A 19011-nucleotide genomic window follows, 5' to 3' on the forward strand; every position below is an offset into this window, starting at 1 on the left:
TATTCTGATTTCAATTATTGTGTCTTGGGTAAATTTTGAATTGCTTTGCCACAGAATTTTCTTTTTAGGGTATATTACTTGGTTTGTGTATATACTGTAGCTGAGAAGCAGCGGTAGGCTAGTTAGCATTGCAAGTAACTTCTGCTACTGCACAAATAATCGGAACATTTATTACACACGTATAACTACATGATATACTACAAGGCTAGACAGCTAATGAACCTCAGGGATTAGCTGTATGGATTTTTTAGTACAAAAATACTGAATAATTGAGACTGTATTGGCTTCATTTTTTTTAATCAAATTGTGTGGACAGCAAGCGTTGTTAAAAATCTTTGTTTCAAAGTTATGTTTCGTAAACCTATTCGTAAACCCACTGAAAAGAAAACCAGGAACAGGATAATTAAAAGTAAATAAGCCAAACAAATAAATTATTGTAAAAGATCAGGGACTTTGGGAAATACATTTGAGGCTAAGGATACCCCCTGTAACTGCCACACGTACATTAAAGTATACCGTACAGTATAAATCTCTCGGTACCTCCGTCTTTCTTTTCCTTCTGTCTGCTAAATAATGTTTCCTTCCCTGTTGGTCGACAAATTTGTGGCATTGTGATAATCACAAGCCATGCTCCTTAACTCAACCCAGGCTTTCATTGGCTGTTTGCTTGCTTATCTGCTTTTTTCTTGTTCTTTCAATCACATGTTTATATAAAAACACTGAAAGTGGGTTAACTGGAAAGGCATCAAGGAGATTTTTTGAGCACAATTGCGTTTGCTTTAAACATAAAGAGAGGGGAAAAAAAACTTTTGATATTCAGAGAGAGAATATAGCAGAGTGGAATGGCATTAATCATTTACAAAGTTTGATTGTTTTCCAGAGGAGAAGAAACATACACCAAGGCCCAGGATAGTTTGTTTTTGTTATATTTAAAAAGATAGCGCAGCTTATTTGGCCAAATTGGAAAGCTGTGGCTCCCATGCGATTAGTACAGCAGCAGTTTCATATTTCATAGCAGCCTCCTTCCCTCCTCCCAACTCTGCTGTTCACTCATTCCCCTCCACTCACCGGCTCCTTGCTTTGCCGATCTCGCAGTACTTGCCCAGTGGCAATATACAACTGCTCATTCTTGCACAATAAGATAGGGAGAGAGAGAGCAAAACAGGGTTCACACATGAAAGGGGACAATGATCCTTCTTCTTGGCTGCCATGATAAAACAAAAACCACTCTTTTAGGGAATAATTCTGCTTCATCAATTAAATATCAAACTAGTGGCTTCTACAGAAAAGAGATGAAGCTATCACCTCTGTTCTCCGGGGCTTCTTTTCCAATGAAGCTCGGAGATTCAGATGAAAAGGTTTAGTTCGCATGGAGAGCTGATAAAAATTAAAAAAAAAAAAACTGACACAAAGAAAAGATAAATCACAAGGAATCTTAATTGACCTTGTTAACCTTCATAGAGATATATCGATTACCTCATATTAGTCGTGTTACGTTGTATATTCATCTGTGTAATTAGATGTGTATCCTTCTGAGACCTATGCCGCAGAAAAGACCCAGAGTTGCTTCTTTAATTGGTTCAAAAAAAGGAGCCATGGTTTTCAAGGACAGAGGCTAACACTGAAACTCTTTTGATCCCATTACAGTGTAAGTCTTCGCAAGTCAAGATATTAGTGAACAAAATACTGAGAGTGTACCAGTCCCATTGAAAACCATTAAATTCTACTTATATAGGACAGGTTTATGGTAGCCAAAACTGTTAAAGAGTGAGTGTTTTATGTACGAGCTGGAAACGCACAAGGAGAGATTGTGTCAGAGTTTATGCAAACACAGGCCGACTTTGAGGGACCTGGGATCATTAAGCCATTTCAGTGCTTGATAAGCAGGAGACATGATGAGTTGTGAAAGGAGCCTTCAAGTTTAAACATGTCCAGCTCGAGCTTATCACACAAAAACCTGTTAGTGCCACTTCTTGTTTCCAAACAGAGTGTCAGTGGTGGGCCCCTCTGTGTCTCTCTGTTCATACCTAGTGTATCTTAACCTCTTCCTGCTCGCCACTTTCTATCTGCTCTGCTGCTCCCTCATTTATCTCCTCCATCTCAACCTCTTTCCTTTGTTGATCTCTCCCCGTTTCTGCCTGTCTGCCCTATTTTCTTTTTGTCTGTTTTCATGCCATCTTTGTCTCCTCCTCTCTTCTTTGTGTCAATTTCATTTTAGTTCTCATTAGTCTTCAATCTTTGTCTCTACATTTTTTCTATTCCACCTTTTGTCTTTAGTATCTTTCGCTCTACTTTTAACTACTTCAGCCATCATCTCCTCTTCTCTACAGTCTCCTTCCTGATGCAAGACACTCCTAGAGTAACCTGGCCCTCTCTCCCTCTTTCTCTGTCTACCCTCAGTCATCTTGCCTCTGATAAGGGGGGATATAAGATCTATACCTACCACACTCAGGTTGACTGGCGTGAAGGGCTTTGGCACAGGCAGATCATAGAGAGAATTCAGCATGTCATTCAAGTCATTTTCCTGCGGGAGAGAAACAAATAACAAAAGAAAGAAAAACATAAAAACATAGGACACATGAATTTTATTTACTTATGCTGTTGATGTCACGAGTTATGTGTCAATCTTAGCAACAGTGTTGGGACAGGCACTGCTGCAGACCAGAGGGCAATCCTGCAGCGAGGCCTGAAGGGCTCCAAAACATCCGACTGACATATGTTTAACGAGCAATGCTGAGGTTAAAAGACGACTGAGCGTAGGGCTGCAGACGCTTATTATCCAGCAGCGTTGATTTACGGCCGAGAGCGGGCTGTCAGTAATTAAGCAGGGGTCTATGCTCTAAAGACAGGGGCTTTAAGAAGCCGTCACAGAGCTTGCTTGACCACAGAACAGGCCCCGAGATTATTCCTCCAGCATTTATGAGCTCCACGACAAGACTGTTATTTACACTCTCGAGCCACCAGCTGGAAAACTGAGGGGGACAAAACTTTGCAACTTGTATTTAAACTAAACTAAACTACTGTGAACACAGAGGTTGGGCACTGTTTGTTTTAGCTTCTTTTTCTGTTGCCCTCTCATAGAACTTTGTTTTGGTCTTGGCAATGAACTGTTGCTTGTTTGAGGAAATGTGCATGTTGTGTGAGTCTGTTTATGTGTGTGTGTGTGTGTGTGTGTGTGTGTGTGTGTGTGTGTGTGTGTGTGTGTGTGTGTGGCATGTGTGAGCCAAAGAGAAAAGGAAACTCAAGAGGAATGGGCGGCAATATACAGTAAAGAGAAGAAGAAGGGTGGGAGGAAGGGATGTTAGGGTGTGTGCAATCGAACAGCCTCCTGTCATGAGAGGCTCAATGCTCACACGCATGGTCAGCAACACGGCCTGGGGAAACAGTTCATTTACCCTTCGCCTTAAACCCTCATCGCTCTTCTGTCTTCCCTCGTCTGTCAACATCTCCCTCTCGACTGGAACGGACAGCGGGGTAAATAGAAACCAAATCATGCACACTAACACTTCAGTCACCCAGGATTTCCAGCAATCTTTCTGTCTTTCTTTCCCTCACTCTTTCCTCACACACAAACTGTCCTATTCTGCTCGTCTCTCTCTATATATTCGATTATCCTGCTGAATTCCTTTCAGTCACAGAAGTGCGTGTATGTTTATGCGATTGTCTACTTTAGCGAGACTCTTAGTCCTGATCACTGCTCTCTGAGGGTCTCTGAGGGAAGCAGTGACTACATGACAATTGAAAGTGGTCCCAAAGCTCTCTGCTCTCTCTCCCCTTGCTCTGTCTTCCTCCCTCCTTCTTCCTCTCTCTTCAGTCTAAACATGGGAACATCACCTACACCCTCTGTGCTAGACGCTGCACATCTCCCCAGTTTGTTGCATATTTTACATTTCTCCTCCCTTTGCTAGTACAATGCAGTGAATAGTCAGGGGAAAAGACTTTTGTGAAATGCAAGCGTGTGTGTGTGTGTGTGTGGGTGTGTGTGTGTGTGTGTGTGTGTGTGTGTGTGGTTTTTTTTTCTTAACGATTTGTTTTCCAGTAAATCATCAGGAATAACTTCCAGTGTCAGATCAGTGTTTGGTCTGTGAAATGTCAACATTGTTGCTGCTAACAACAGAAGCCAAGTCAAGCCCAAGACGGCGAACAAAACTTGCACACAAAAGACAACACGCAGCATGCAGAGAAAGAACAGAATGGAGGAAAATATTTTACCACAGTACCGTTTCAAATACACAAAACTGTACGATTGTCTCTCAGTCAAATCATGCTACCATGTCTTATTGTCATATTATGTACTGGTAAAGCACTTAATGTACATAAAATGCTCAATGATACATAAGGAGTGAGTGTCCAAAAGAGATCAGTACCTGTTGTTTCGTTAGGTAGTCTGCCAGCGTGTTTAGCAGCTTGTAGTAGATTTCAAACCACGGTAGATAACTGGAAGAGACAGAGAAACAAAGGTATATATTAGAACTCCGTACAAGCAAAAATTATTTCATCATATACAATAAACAAATCAAAGCAGATTAGTGTGTAATGTATATATCAGTATAGTGTCCATTCCTGCTGGATGTAAAAGTGCAACACGCGCAGAGGGATTCAGTCCCTTGAAAACTTTTTGTGTGTCATTATCCGAGCTTTGTCACAGTGTGTATAAATAATTTCACTATCTGCTGGACAGCGCAAAAAGTCTGACTGGATGTATGTACTGGCTAATGTCAGTGACCTAATGCTTCAAACATCAAATGTATACAGGACATTGAAAAATGTATTTTGTTCCCAGAGACAGCTGCTCCAAAGCACACTCCAAAGTCATTCAAAAAAAAAAGGTAAACGCTATCTAGTCCTTATTTTGACATTCTTCGTAACCAGGGCTCTCTGCATGCTATGAATTCCTGTCATGTCTGCTCTTTCAGCCAATAGGAAGGGAGGATAGAAGAAAAAAAAAAAAAACACAATAGATTTTAGATTCTTTACCAACAAAAAAAACACCATAGCTTTCATGTGATGCGGAGGGATGCTATGGTTTACAAGCATGCTGCTCCCAGATGCACAGGCTTAACAAAAATGCAGCCCAAGATGCCTCCTGCCTCCCCCCCTTTTCTCCACCTCCTCTTCCTCCTCCTGCCCCTCTCTCTGCTTTTTTTCATGCCCTTCACATATTAAAAAAAAATCTTTACCTTATGTAATTAATGTAAAATAAATTAATTCATTAACAAGCTCAAAATAATTTATACTGCAGTGTTTGTGCTAAAGCTAATCACTAAGTACACCCACCATAAGCTAAAAGCATCTGCAGCATGGCTTTCTTTACAAAGTTGACATATTCTTGGCCAAGTCGACTTGCTTTCTTGGTGGAAGATGGCCAACATTTTCTTTTGGCATAAAAGCTGTGAGGGCTCAGTTCATTTAATGTTATGTAATCAAATAATAAAAACATGGTGTCCTATCAAGGTATTGAATTTTTATTTAGTTTGGGGTTTAAACATGCAGGTTTGAACATTGCATGAATAATGATTCTGGATAAGGACTTCTTAGCATTGCGATGAAATAAACAGAAACTCCCATTAATGTTTCATTAACTTGCCGAGATGCAAGGGTTGAAAAATAAATTAGTGGCCAAATGAGCCAGTCAATCAAATGTGGACTTGCTCACTGAATCTGGTGAATATTTGTTGATGTCAGTAAGTGAACACAGTCTTAAATACAAGTTATTAAATTTCATTAAAATTAAAAAATCTGACAAGCAGCTAAAATCTGCATTTCCATGGTTATATAATAATAAATTTGTACGAGTTTTGAGTGTGTGAGTTTATAAGCCAGAGAAGTCCTGCTCAGGCAGTTAGCAGGAGACTGAGGAGTATCCAGGGCATGGGTCACTGGCTGCTCTGTAGACTGGAATTAACAGACAACAAGAAAACAATAAAGTGAACCTAATGCAAATTTTCATATCGCTAAATCCGCAAGGGGCCAATGACAGGCCGGGTTCCCGGAGAAGTGCAGCCAAGCGCACCAATCAGAGAGGCTGAGTGACCATTAGTCTGAAACAATCAGCCTCTTAACATGCCAATATTTTGACGTCTGCATGAAGATTTACCACAATCAGGTCACACTCGCAGGAGAAGCTAAATCAAACATGCGTATGTTAATTCACAAGCTGACCGGATATCAACCTGAAGACCTATTTCTGCCACATCAAACGACATACAAGACGAATATCTGCATATGGGGTCATTTTACATTTAACCAATACAGAAAAAGTTCAGGCTGATATAATGACTAAGGGGGAGAACAAAGCCTTTGTATTATCTGCCTCCTGTTTGACTTGTATTTAAAAAGCCAGGCTTCTGGACATTAATCCTTCATTTTTCACAGTTGAAGGGGATGTAAATAGGACTCTGGCTGTCAGAGCAGCCGTCAGGCCTCACAGTTCTCACAGTCATTGCACTCCTACACCAAGGTGCTGTAAATCCTTTGTTTTAGAGGAAAATGCATGATCACTGGTGGAGGCAGCCAACCCCGAATATCAATATTCCTTTAACATCTTCCCACAATATATAGTGGATTTATATGCTTTATTCAAATGCAATAGAATTAATAAAACTTAAAGATGCATGTTTTGCCCCCCCCCCCGCTCTGCTCTCTCTGTTGATGCAAAGTTAAAGTTTGGAAAGCATAGAGAGATACTCCTACTCGTCACAGTTCATTGCTCAGATCTGTTTGTGCTTCGCAAATCCTCCGATAGAGAGAAGCATCCATCACTGGAGTGCTCAGTGCGTGGGGGCCCCGCAATCTCTCCTGCCATTTTAAACACACGTCTTCTCAAAGTGCCATGTACTCAAAGAATGAACCAGTTAATCTGCGGCCCACTCACAGCCCGTCGTGCTCTCTCCATCCTCGATTCAGACCACCTAACGGCACGGAAATATCTAACAGAAGACAGGGCCATGGAAGTGCCTTTGGAACTTCTAATTAAGCTGTTCTGAATAGGAGTGCAAACAAACACCAAAGTGGCTTAAATCTTTCAAAATTTGCTTTCACAAGCGTTGTATACATCCACAGTCAAAATCTAGAGTGAAATAACACAAACTATCCATAAAATCTCTGAAAATTGTGGAAACACCTCATGCTTATAGACCTCGGTACTTAGTTGTTTGATGAAACCTAAATACTGGAGCACTACTTTCAGCCCTTTTTGCCACCATAAAGTACCGGTTATGTGTTAAGCATGACATGTATTCCTGCTCCTTAGATGAGTCTTAAATTTCCTTTAATGCACAGGCACCTGTAACCGTAAGTCATCTTACACTTTGTAGACGGCTCAGAGAAAGATTTCATTACACCTTTACTTTCTCAGGTCAAGGGTTAAGTACAGGAAAGGAAGTGTCCTCCAGCAACCCAATAAGTGACCACTAACCAGAGCTATGCAGTCCCTAAAATGCATCCTAAAGCCTCAGCCTTTAAATAAAACTGAGGAAATCCATATTTTTCATCTCTGAATTACTCACATGTTCAACAGAAAATCCTTCAAAGTGTGAAAGACAAAGAGAAGACAGGAGAATAACGGTATAAAATAGTGCAAGTTATAATTCTCTGTTTTTGTGTGTCTGTGTGTGAGTGTGAGTGTGTGTGTTTTTTTTTTCTTGGACATTTTTCCTGGCCCTTTTGGCCATGGCTTTAGCAATGAGACTATAAAGGGCTGTACACATAAAACTGTCCTACTCATTAAGGCACTTCCTCCCGTAAGCAGAGGTGACAATTTTATGGTCCCAGCACTTCAACAATCACACAGACGCAAACTGTTTTAATTACCTTTATTTTATATCCATGGGAAATGAGAGATAAAATTAATATAAACTAGTGGGCCTGGTCCTTCGTGCTTAAGATTTGAACCAGATAAATTTGAACTGATAATTCTTTAAGATAAACAACTAACATAATCTGTATTTTTGCAGTTCCTCTATGGTTACACGTTTTTTAACAGAGGCAATCTGTTTTAATTTCTTTAATATTAACTAACATAACTAATATGTTGGAATAGAAGCAGCTTAAATAATTATAAACAATAAAAATTAACTTTTGACCAACACCCTTGAACACACTTGATTTACACATTTCTCACATTTTTTCAACGAGATATCTAAAATGTTCACTTAACTATTCCCTCCACAGTGGGGCTATTTAAGATAGGAAAAGGATAAAGATCAGGGTAAAAATAAATAAAAAGAAAAGAACGAAAACGCAACTGGGGAGCACACAAACAATTTAAAAAAAAAAAAAAAAAAAAAACTTTCTATATGTTATTTTATTATAAATGAAGTAAGCCATGCAAACTACTCAGAATGCATAATGAATTTTATACATCATATGTCAAATGAATTAGCATGTCTAACTCAGCGAGAGGGACAGGGGAGCCTCTGCTAATTGGCAGCGAAGCTTCATGCATAATTATGGGCCAAGCGTCTTTGCTGTCGCACCGTGGCAGTAGCCGAATAACGAGGAGAAAAGAGAGAGAGAGAGAGAGAGAGAGAGAGAAAGAGAAGAAAGAGGGAGAAAGAGAGAGAGAAAAGAAACACAAAGGCCATGGAAGCTGGCCGGGAAGGGTGGGTGGTGTGGGGAGGAGGGACACTGTTCTTCACAGCAGCTCATCAGGGCAGCGACAAACCCACGACTGTCCATCAACAGCCACACACACCCAAGGCGCGCACCCAAACACACACACACACACACACGCACACACACGCACACACACACACACACACACACACACACACACACACACACACACACACACACACACACACACATACATACAGATGCGAGAGCAACACTTATAGGAGTGCTGCTTTACACCGAGATGAAGAAAAGGCTTTGTGCTCCTTTTCCAGTTTGTTGTTTGTTAAACTGCTTAATACAGTCATTAAAAATGGATTTATTTTGTACATTTTCCTCAGTTGGGTCTAAAGTGCATAAGCCTGTCAACTGAGATTAGCACTGGAGTGCTCCTTCTTTGTAATGGTAAGGTAATTACATCTGTAAAAACATTGTGTCAACATGCAATTACATGGGAATTAAATGATAATAGCCTTTGTTGAAGAGTAATTGTGTGAAGAAAACACAGTTTTCCTGTGTTTGCTGTCCTCATTTATGTACCCTGTGATATGAGAAATCCACCTATGAAATATCAAAAACTGCTAAACTTTTGGATAATTATAGGCACATCACTAACATATTTGTGTGGGCAGATGAGAATATAAATTTGTTATTCTGGCATAGTGCAGCTCAGTGTGAAGTGTGAGAATGAATGAAAATGTTGTCTCAAAAATCTGTTTTCACTTCTAGGATCTGGTAAATTAATTTTTTTCATCACACTTGAGAAATAAATGCAGATATTTAAAAAACCTTGTTCTGACAGTGATTCATAGATAATTTGCAAAAGGGCAGGACAGACCAAGTCTTGGTTATTTGAATGAGTAAATAAAGACATTGGTGTTTGAACAAGGCTTGTTTCAGATATTCTCTTGATTCTGATTCCAGAAGTAAAATGAGACAGGCTGACTTTAAATGTTTGGATTTATACTTAATAGCTTTTAGGACAGCCAAATGCCTTTATTTTGACATTTATTTAATTTATGGACATCGAATATGTTCATTCCTCTTGAAAATATAAAGTGTATGATGTGTTAAAGACGGCAATGAGACTCATTGCGCTAGGACAAAATGGTTTTGAATGAAGAATACAAAAGAAATGTATGTATCTTATTAATTTCACACAAAAAACAAGTAAAACAAGACTAAGAGTGTGTGTGTGTGTGTGTGTGTGTGTGTGTGTGTGTGTGTGTGTGTGTGTGTGTGTGCACGTGCATGCACGTGCATGCGCGCTACCTGAGCAGACATATGCAGACCCGGCAGCCTTGAGTGAGTCGACAGAAACCAAACCTCTGTTTGCCGTCGATGTCCGTCAGCACAAAGGTGAAATTCTGCCCCACCTGACTCTGGGAAACCCTGGAAACAGACACAAGGGACACACACACACACTCACAAATGATCAAACCACATAAAGGCTTTCCAATCAACAGAATACAGTAGGATGAAGTAAATCTATGAAATCTTGTAAATTTAAAATATTTGAAGAACACAGTTCAGGCATACTACATCAGAAAAGAACCCTTTTTAACAGTCCAGTCTCACCATGACCTAAATCTCTAGTCAAGGTCCAAATCTGATGTCACATATTTCCAGTATGGCAGCTTGAAAAACTGTAAAAAGCTTTTCTAACCCCAAGGTAAATTCCAGTGAAACTCAGAACATCCTTACACCACTAGATGGCAGCAGCTCAGCTTCAGTAAAAGACCGTACAGTCCTCCCCTTCCACCCTCCCTCTCTCCCTCTCTGTCTTTACAATGGGAATTTTAACATGTCATTTTCCATACTGAAAACAAGAGCCCGGTACTTTTCAGAGAGCCGGTGGCCTGACCGGACCTGTGTTACGTAGCCAGAAACTCACTTCCTTATATTCTGAATTCTTTCACACACATGCAATCATAAACATGCTACTGTGCATGACATATCAAGTGGGCTGGTCACGGATGACCTCATCATTATCGTTAACTTGTGTCCTCACCATCACAGCATTTATGTTTAAGGGATATTTTGCTAATAGCTGTGATGTTTTTCTAAAATCTTATGCAGGAACATTTTGTAAGGGTTTAAGACCAGAAAGGCCACTTCCAATAACAAATGCACTCATTGTTAAACTTTGACAGTCGGTAAATAGTCATGATATAGTATCAAAGAGTGACTTCAATTTTAAAGTTCATAACACAAGTGTGTGTGATGCGCACCACATCTTCTCATTTCCCTTTTTAAATGTATGTGTCTCTGTAAGGGGGAGAAGAGCTAGGTGTTCATAATTTTATGTATGTGCATGTGCATGTGTGTGTGTGTGTGTGTGTGTGTGTGTGTGTGTGTGTGTGTGTGTGCTACGTGAAGGAGGTGAAAGTGAGCCGTGGTGCTAAAAAACACGGAAGCAGAGAAGGAGAGGAATCGTACCTTTCCACGTCAAAGGGAAAGCAGAACTTTGGTATCGTCTGAAGGACCTCCTGAGAAACCAGAACAGAGAGAGAGACACACACACACACCGTTTTAGAGAAACACACATCACAAGAAAAACAATAACTGTGTATTTCAATAAAAAGATCTCTTGGGCTTCCACTAAGTGGGTGCTATCAACTGGCTGAACAAAATGAGGATTAATGTTAAACGCTGCTGATAGCAATCTGACAAAGTCTTCACATCCCAAACACTGCAGCCTAAATGCACTTAATCCAAATGAATGGGCAATATAAACCACTTCATTTGGCAGAACAGAGTGGAAAGTCTCCCTTTTTTTTTTCAAGGTTGGGGAGGGATCCTCGATCCACAGCTTGAATAATTAGCAGTTAATAAGTTCATCGATTATCTGGTGCCAAAAGGAGATGAAAAGATGAAGGAAGAGAGAGAAAGAAAGAGAGAGAGAGAGAGAGAGAGAGAGAGAGAGAGAGAGAGAGAGAGAGAGAGAGAGAGAGGGGAGACACAACACCAAGGCTATGGTGGCAGATTGTAGTGACAATGGGCTAAGCAGCTCTGAGGGGTTAAGAGGTAGGAACGGGGGGTGGAGGGGGGTGGGGGACAAGCCTTCAGGGCTTTACCTCCCAACACCTCCCTTGTGGGTTGGTGGGGGGGTGAGGGTCTGCATGCTCTTGAAGCGAGGTGGGAGGGGAGGGGAGGGGAGAGGGGCACCTATCCACCAGCGGCATATGGATTTAGACAGGGAGCAGGAACAGAGTGGAGCACCATATGGGTGAGCCACTCCAGACCCGCCACACAGCCACCGAGCACCAGGTCCCCGCTCTGTCTGTCGCTCTGTCTCCTCATCTCTCTGGCTGCTAACCTGGCCCAGAATAGACGCCAGCCACCAGGTCTTTTTTGCCGTCTGTCTTTCTGCTACCTCTCTCTCAGCCCTGGCCAGGCTCTGCCAAACTCACAGACTAATCCTGGGGACTGGGTGGCTCTCTGCTATGTTCTGGCCTCTCTTGCTGTCTCTCTCTCTCTTCCTCTTTCGTTTGCCTGCCAAGCTCGGCCACTGAGCCCAAGGTCTGTCTCTTCTTTCTGACTAGAGACGTCCGAGTTGAGAGTGATGCTGCTGCTCCACTATCTCTCTGTCTATCTCTCTCTCTCTCTCTCTGCCTCCCCCAAGAGACTGATCTGGACGACAGGTTGGGTGTCTGCTGCTGCCTACTGTTGCTAAGACCTCGCCGTGGGGAGCAGTCACTGATTCCCCGTGCCCCTCCTTCTCAAAACTTGCTGCCACCCCAGCACAACACAACCATTGCAACAGACAAGCCAGCAACAGCAGCAATGAGCTATGACAGAAGGGGGGATGAGGGTATGTGTGTGTGTTTGTGTGCATGTGTGTGTGTGAGTGTCATGTGTATTTGTGCATTTGAGTGTATGATGTATGCTTCAAGGACTCGGTGCATTCAATGTGAGAGGGTGGTTAAGCATGTACATTTGTATGTGTTTGTGTGTGGGTGGGTGGCTGAGTTTGACTCGGCTATATGTTTGTGTGTGCATGTTCACACATACGGAGTGTATGGGAGGGGCCGGGAGGCGAAGCAAGGTGGGTGGGAAATGGTTGTTTTTACTTATGAGGATCTGTGATAAAATTGAGAACTCAACAAAGACAGAGGGCTCGGTGGCAGAGGAGGTCTCTGTCTCTGCTGTGGGAGTGAGTGTGTGTGTGTGTGTGTGTATGTGTGTGTGTGTGTGTTTGTGTGCGTGACTGTGTCTTGGCGTGTGCGGCTGTAAAGCTGTCACACACATCAGAGCTGCCATCGCTGTATGCGTTTGCTACTATTATTAACCACTATGTACGCACACCAATATGTTCCAGAGAGCCCTCCCTGGCGCACTGCATATGGCACACAAACCCAAACAGACACACACATGCGCACATACACAGACACTCGCTTTCCCTACAAATAAAAACATTTGACTTGCCAGATTTGAGAGTTGTCACAGCCCCGCCCACATCAGGTATCTGTGTTTGAGTGACAGTCGAGGGGCTGCAGAGACTCTGATCTTATACAGGACCAATGGGAGGTGATGTGTTTGTATGTGTGTATCATGTGTCACAGGAACAGCAGACATGTTCTATATATATATATATATATATGTATATATTCTAAACACATATATACATATCAGTACCTGGGGTATAGTGACGCCGTACAGTCTATAGACATTTTTAATCTCCTGTCTTATAGCCATTAAAGACACTAAACAGCTGAGCCCTGTGAGACAGATCCTGAGGCTGTAACTTACAATTATTTTCTTTATCAATTAATATATTGATTGTTTTCTCCATTAATCATTTAGTTTTTTTAATCTACAAACTGTCTAAAAAATGGTGAAAAAATAGCCATCAAAATTCATCACAGCCTGAGGGGGCATCTTAAAATGATTTATTTTGTCTGACCAACATTCCTAAAGCTAAAGACATTCAGTTTACAATTATATGAAACAGATTTGAGAACTTAGAAGCTGTGAATGCATGGTCTTTCCTGATGATGGGATATAGCCGTGTTATTTAATCACATACTGTGGGAACGGCTGATGAGCAAACACACCCCAAAACATAACCTGACAATTATAATGTAAGATGTATACAGTATAATAATGTAAGCAGCATTACAAGCAGTTTGGCTAAAACTCTCTGCACAAAATGTTTTAAAGCGTCAGTTCACCCAAATTACACAAAAAAATAAAAATTTTCTCACTAAGTGCTATATCTAGCCATGCAGATGGCTTTGTCTTATATTTTGGTCATGGGGAGATTGAAATGTCCCTGACTGTATAATTTCTGCCTCTATCCCAACACAAAGGAGTCAAACAGAATTTAATTTTAGTGCAGTATTGAGAAATGACATTTTATTAGCAGCATGTCTTTCTGGAATCTCCATTACTCTGGATAATCCTCAGACTTCACTGTCAAAAGTTTTCATTGGGTCTATTTCTCTGGCAGAAAGTGGTTCCATATACAAAGAGACCACAGAGACTAATATCTCAAAACATTAAAAAAAGATACCTCAAAATCTGGGCAAATAAAACCAAAACTATCTGCATGGCTATATACAGTACCACAGAGGTAAGTGAGCAAATGTGTTTTTTTGGTAATTTGAATGAATCAACCCTTTATACTGAGCTCAACAGTGTTACTGTTCCAACACCTCTCTCTGTTCAAACCAAATAAAATAGACCGTGTGTATGTGATATGAAACTCATAGCCTTTCTTTTCCTCAGTTGTCAGTATGTTTTCTGTTTCCCACATAATACCTGTATTACTGGTAACTGTTTTTGCTTCCCTCTATCCATGACTGGGCCTTATACCATGGGGATATCTAAACAGGAATGGCACAATGGGGGTGTTCTTCCACAGTTTCTTAGTACAGTAAGGACCCCACCACCTCCACCACTACCACATGTGCACACACACCCGCGCACACACCCGCACGCACGCACACACACATGCACACACACACTCCCCCTGCTTGCCATTTTCCCAAGACAAAAGAAAAAGAGGCACATAATATATTTGCAGCTTTGCGAGGAGGGGTGGGGGGGGTGGGGTGGGGGGGTGAGGGAGAAATCTGCTGCTAGGTTGGGCTTGGCAGACACTGGTGTATGTGTGAGTGTGTGTGTGTGTGTGTGTGTGTGTGTGTGCTGTTTATCGTGAGTGGAGACAGGGGTATCACTCAGTGAGACAGAATGCTCTGGGTTCCCCCAGCGGACGATCCTGCTATCAGTGCACCACAACACTACAACAGCACACAGCAGCACCGTGCAGCTTTGCACCATACCCCAGCAGAATAGCATGGTACGGCAGGGGAGAGCAACAAACTTTGCAGCACAGGGCGACACTCTTGCTTTTCTACTCTTAAAAAAAATAGGCCTAAACTTCACTTTTATTCCTGCTATACCCTGATTCTTTTAGAAGTAATTGTAGCAGGTTAAGCTATATATGGCTGAGGCGTAGAGCAGGCACTGGGGGGATCTGACACGTGACGGATCATACTGTGTGGGCTCAGCTTGACTGTTTCTAACACACACACACATGAACCTCCCCTCTTGGCCACTCACCATCACTAAAAAGGGGAAAACCAGCTTTTAAGATCATAGCAAGAGGACAGAATGATGTTAACCAGTTAAAAAAAAAAAAGTGACCTTTATAAACGGATTAAATACTAAACTCGGCTTCATCCATGGTTTTTCATTTTGGGTGTAAACTTCATGAGCAACAGTCATTTTCCCATATGCTTGTAAATGTAGAGGCGAGAGATCGAAGAGTGTGGTGGAGAAAATGTGGATATAAGGAAGGAATGAGGATGGAGCTAAATGCTGAAGATATTAAAATATAAGAGAAAATAAAATCAAGAAAAACAGGGGGGGAGAAAAATGAAGTCGCACAGAGAGACTGAAAAGGGTGAATGTCACAAGGAAGGTAGGGAGGCTGGAGAAGATATTCAATGTATGGACAGAACAGCAGAAGGAGGGAGGGAGGGAAGGAGAGATGGAGGGAAGGATGGAGGGAGAGAGAGGCAGCCCAGTTCATGCCCCTCTCCCCATGCAGTGAGGACTCCTCCCTGGGGGGACTCAGACTTTAAGCCCCTGCCCTGCTTTATATTCCCCTTGCTACTGCAGCCAGATCAATCTAGGTAGCTACCCAGTGTAACTCAACCTAATTCAGTGTAGCCTGGCCCCCAGAGCCCTCTATACAGGATGTAGTTTTAGGAGGAATGGAGGCTGGTGTCAGGCAAATTTGTAAATGTACCACTAGTATACAAATATTAGAAGCAGACTTTGAAAGGATTATATCAGTGTTTTTGCATGTGTTAGCCAATTACCACAATTCACATGTACTTTACATTACTGTCAGCTGTCCGCAAAGCATACAGTACTGTTTTATATTTCTCAATGTCTTTTTCACTGTATAATCCATCACAATGTACATCGTGTCTGCTTTTATTTTTTTGTCAAAGTTAATTTATTATTTCCTGGTAATGCAATTATAAGTGCAGACGTATTTGAAAAGCCAGCACTGCATTACCGCAAAAATATAACATAATTCACAATAATGCAGACAAGATGTTCACTGCCATGAATTACCGCACTCAAGTTAAGTCTCTGCGAATAGATTTTTTTTTTTATACCAAATGGAAATGAATGGAAATCAATTAAAGCTGGGAAGTAAGTAAAATACGTTCACCTAAAACAGCACGGTATGTTTCACATCTGTGCATCTCCATGACTATTCAACTGTGAACTACACTCCGCTCTGGAGCAGTGTATCACACGGGGTGGAAAAATGTGTACAAGTCATCAAGGGAATCCAGCATAAAGCTATTTTGTTCTTTCTAGAGGTTAACAACCACTCTCCAAGTTTAAACTTGCTTTCTGTACAAAAAATGACAAAAAAAACATTGAAAGTATGGAGCCAGAACATTTTATGACCCTCATGGAATTATTGAGAGTAAAGACTCACAAGGATTCAACTACTATCAACTTAAATCAAACTATTAGGTAGCTATATGTCTACTATTGCAAACTTCATAGCTCATAAATATTCCATCAGGGTATAAGTATGTGTTGTCCGTTAAGTCACCTAGGCTGCAAAAACTTAACAAGGATGACACCACATGATCTAATTAATTCCCCATTACGTAAAAATTTTGAGCCCTATGAAAACCACATTTCTCAATCTTTAAGCCACGCCTTAGCAAACTCCATCCACTGAGGAAGAGCACAAGCTACGCTGGAAAAGCATGGATCTTTGGAAGATATTTTATTGTCAAACTGCTTAATTTTACCATCAGTCACCACACACACACACACACACACACACACACACACACACCACACACACACACACACACACACACACCAGTTGAATGCTAACATAACAGTTTAGTTTTAGGAATGTGGATATTCATACACCTTGTTCCAAAAACACGCAGTCTTTGAAACAGCCCAGCTCGTTCCTGCTCTCAATTCATTACCTCTTAGCTGTATGATCTATCTGATCCGACATAATGGCAACACCATGGAGCAATTTTAAAGCTGTGTACTGGGTGGCTGACTTAAATACCTCACATTAATTATGTTGCACTTCTCAGGACATTTTATTTTTTACATCTATGGGAACAAAGGCCTCCTCAGTTTGATTCAAAAGGTATGCTTTAAGACTTTGAGGTTCTAGTTACTGTTTGAAATGTTTAATAAATGCAAGAAAACTGGTTTGTGCAAAGCTATCTCATCCATATGTGTCAACCACAGTGTAAGGCTACAGTGGTTTGCAGCAGGCAGGGACCCTGGTTATCCAGCCAGTGCTTCAACAGTATAATGACATAGTCAGCAGGGCTACTAACACATCAGCACTGGAAACCACAGTGTCTCCACTCACCCTTTCTTCACCTCTTCCTCGCGCACGCTCTTGTGCCCTCTTTATCACCTCCCCTCTTCCTTTCCTTCTCTCTCGTTCCCTCCATCCCCCATTCTCCGTCCTCTTTCACCTCCCTCCTAAACCCCCTGTCGTCATCTTAGATTCCCCCCTTCCTGCATACCCCACCTTTTCCTCACCCTTACCAACACCCCTCGTCCCCCCTTTCGCCCCCCTTTTCCCAATTAGTCTGTCTGTGTGCAGCTACCCAGCCGATCTCTGCCCATCCTGCCGGTGCTGGTTCGCTCACCCAGCCCCTCTGGCGAACATGACAAAGAGAGATCCTCAGTATTCAAACAGACACACTGCTTTCAAATGCCGAATGGCAGGGTCGACCTGGGTGCAGCTTTAAGCAAAATATTCAAATTCTCAGCCTTTCTTTTTTAAGAATTTGCATGGATATGCATTCATTTGCAATGTGTAAAGGCACAAGGACAGCTGAGCCTTGGTTATGAGAGGGGAATAAAATAAATAATGCAGAATAAAAATGTATGATGGTATGAAACCTTGATTGGGCAGACTGCTGGATTAAAACTAAGCTCAAAATGGATAAAAACACAAAGTCAGAAACAAATGACTCAGATGCATTTTTGGCACCAAGCAACTGATGAACTGATGACTGATGAACTGATGCACTTTTACTGAAAAAAGAGAGGGAGTTAGTGTGTGATCTAATCTAGTGTAAACAACAAACTTCCTCAACAACTTCCTGTTTGTTCAGTGACCTCTAAACTGCACCAGATACCGAAAGGTTGCTGGGTGTGATTCTTGAATGAGAAAGAAAGAGAATTAGAGGAAGTGGCAAATATATTAAAACAGAGAGAAGGACTGAGAGAACGCAAACAGGAAGACAGAGAGACAGAGAGAACGCAAACAGGAAGACAGAGAGATAGAGGAAAGGTAGAAGCTGTTTTCTGTGTCTCGCTGGTGGAGTTTACAAGCGTCAAGTGCCGGCCGAGTTCACCGCCGTCGTCGTTGTACAGCAGCATCAGCAATTAACAAACAGCACACCGCTTCGAATTTTTCATCATCACTAGCGACTTCAGTTTTGCCAAACTTCCACTGACATGTCGAGTTTACTACAAGAGGAAGAAATACACTGGACCTTGTTTACATCTAAGTTGTTGTTGGTAATGTAGAAGTGCTCACTCACACTGAGACTGTGTGGTGTTTTTAGGTCTGTTCTATGTTGCACTGAGGTCCATGAGTAAGGGACAACATTTCAATTGCCTGTATGTGAAGCACATTTGTGGAAATGACAATAAACCTGGACCTGAGGATAAACTGGGGGAATTTAAATGTTTAATTCCATTATAGAGCGTCTAGAATAAAAAGCATTAACATTGTGGAGCCTAAAATAAAGGTATAATTGGTTATGACACAATGAGCAGTTTTTGTTCCGCTGAGGCAAACAAGAGGATAAATCATCAATCAATTTTCATGCTATTGCCTTTTCATACATTCAACTAACCAAT

At 41.5% G+C, this 19011-nt stretch overlaps 1 protein-coding gene across 2 annotated transcripts in view; it reads right to left on the minus strand.

The window, feature by feature from the left end:
- dennd1b (DENN/MADD domain containing 1B) overlaps positions 1-19011 on the minus strand; it is a 106107-nt gene that overhangs the window by 54970 nt on the left and 32126 nt on the right. The window contains exons 4-8 of one of the 2 annotated variants that reach the window (XM_056377721.1): positions 11053-11102; positions 9886-10005; positions 4368-4437; positions 2444-2524; positions 1069-1128 (exon numbers count right to left, since the gene is read on the minus strand). In XM_056377721.1, coding sequence (XP_056233696.1) covers positions 1069-1128; positions 2444-2524; positions 4368-4437; positions 9886-10005; positions 11053-11102 — 381 coding nt within the window. The remainder of the gene's footprint in view (positions 1-1068; positions 1129-2443; positions 2525-4367; positions 4438-9885; positions 10006-11052; positions 11103-19011) is intronic. The other variant, XM_056377722.1, reaches the window with a different exon arrangement.

Source organism: Seriola aureovittata, chromosome 6 (genome assembly GCF_021018895.1).
Source record: "Seriola aureovittata isolate HTS-2021-v1 ecotype China chromosome 6, ASM2101889v1, whole genome shotgun sequence".
In the NCBI taxonomy this organism is placed as follows: Eukaryota; Metazoa; Chordata; class Actinopteri; order Carangiformes; family Carangidae; genus Seriola; species Seriola aureovittata.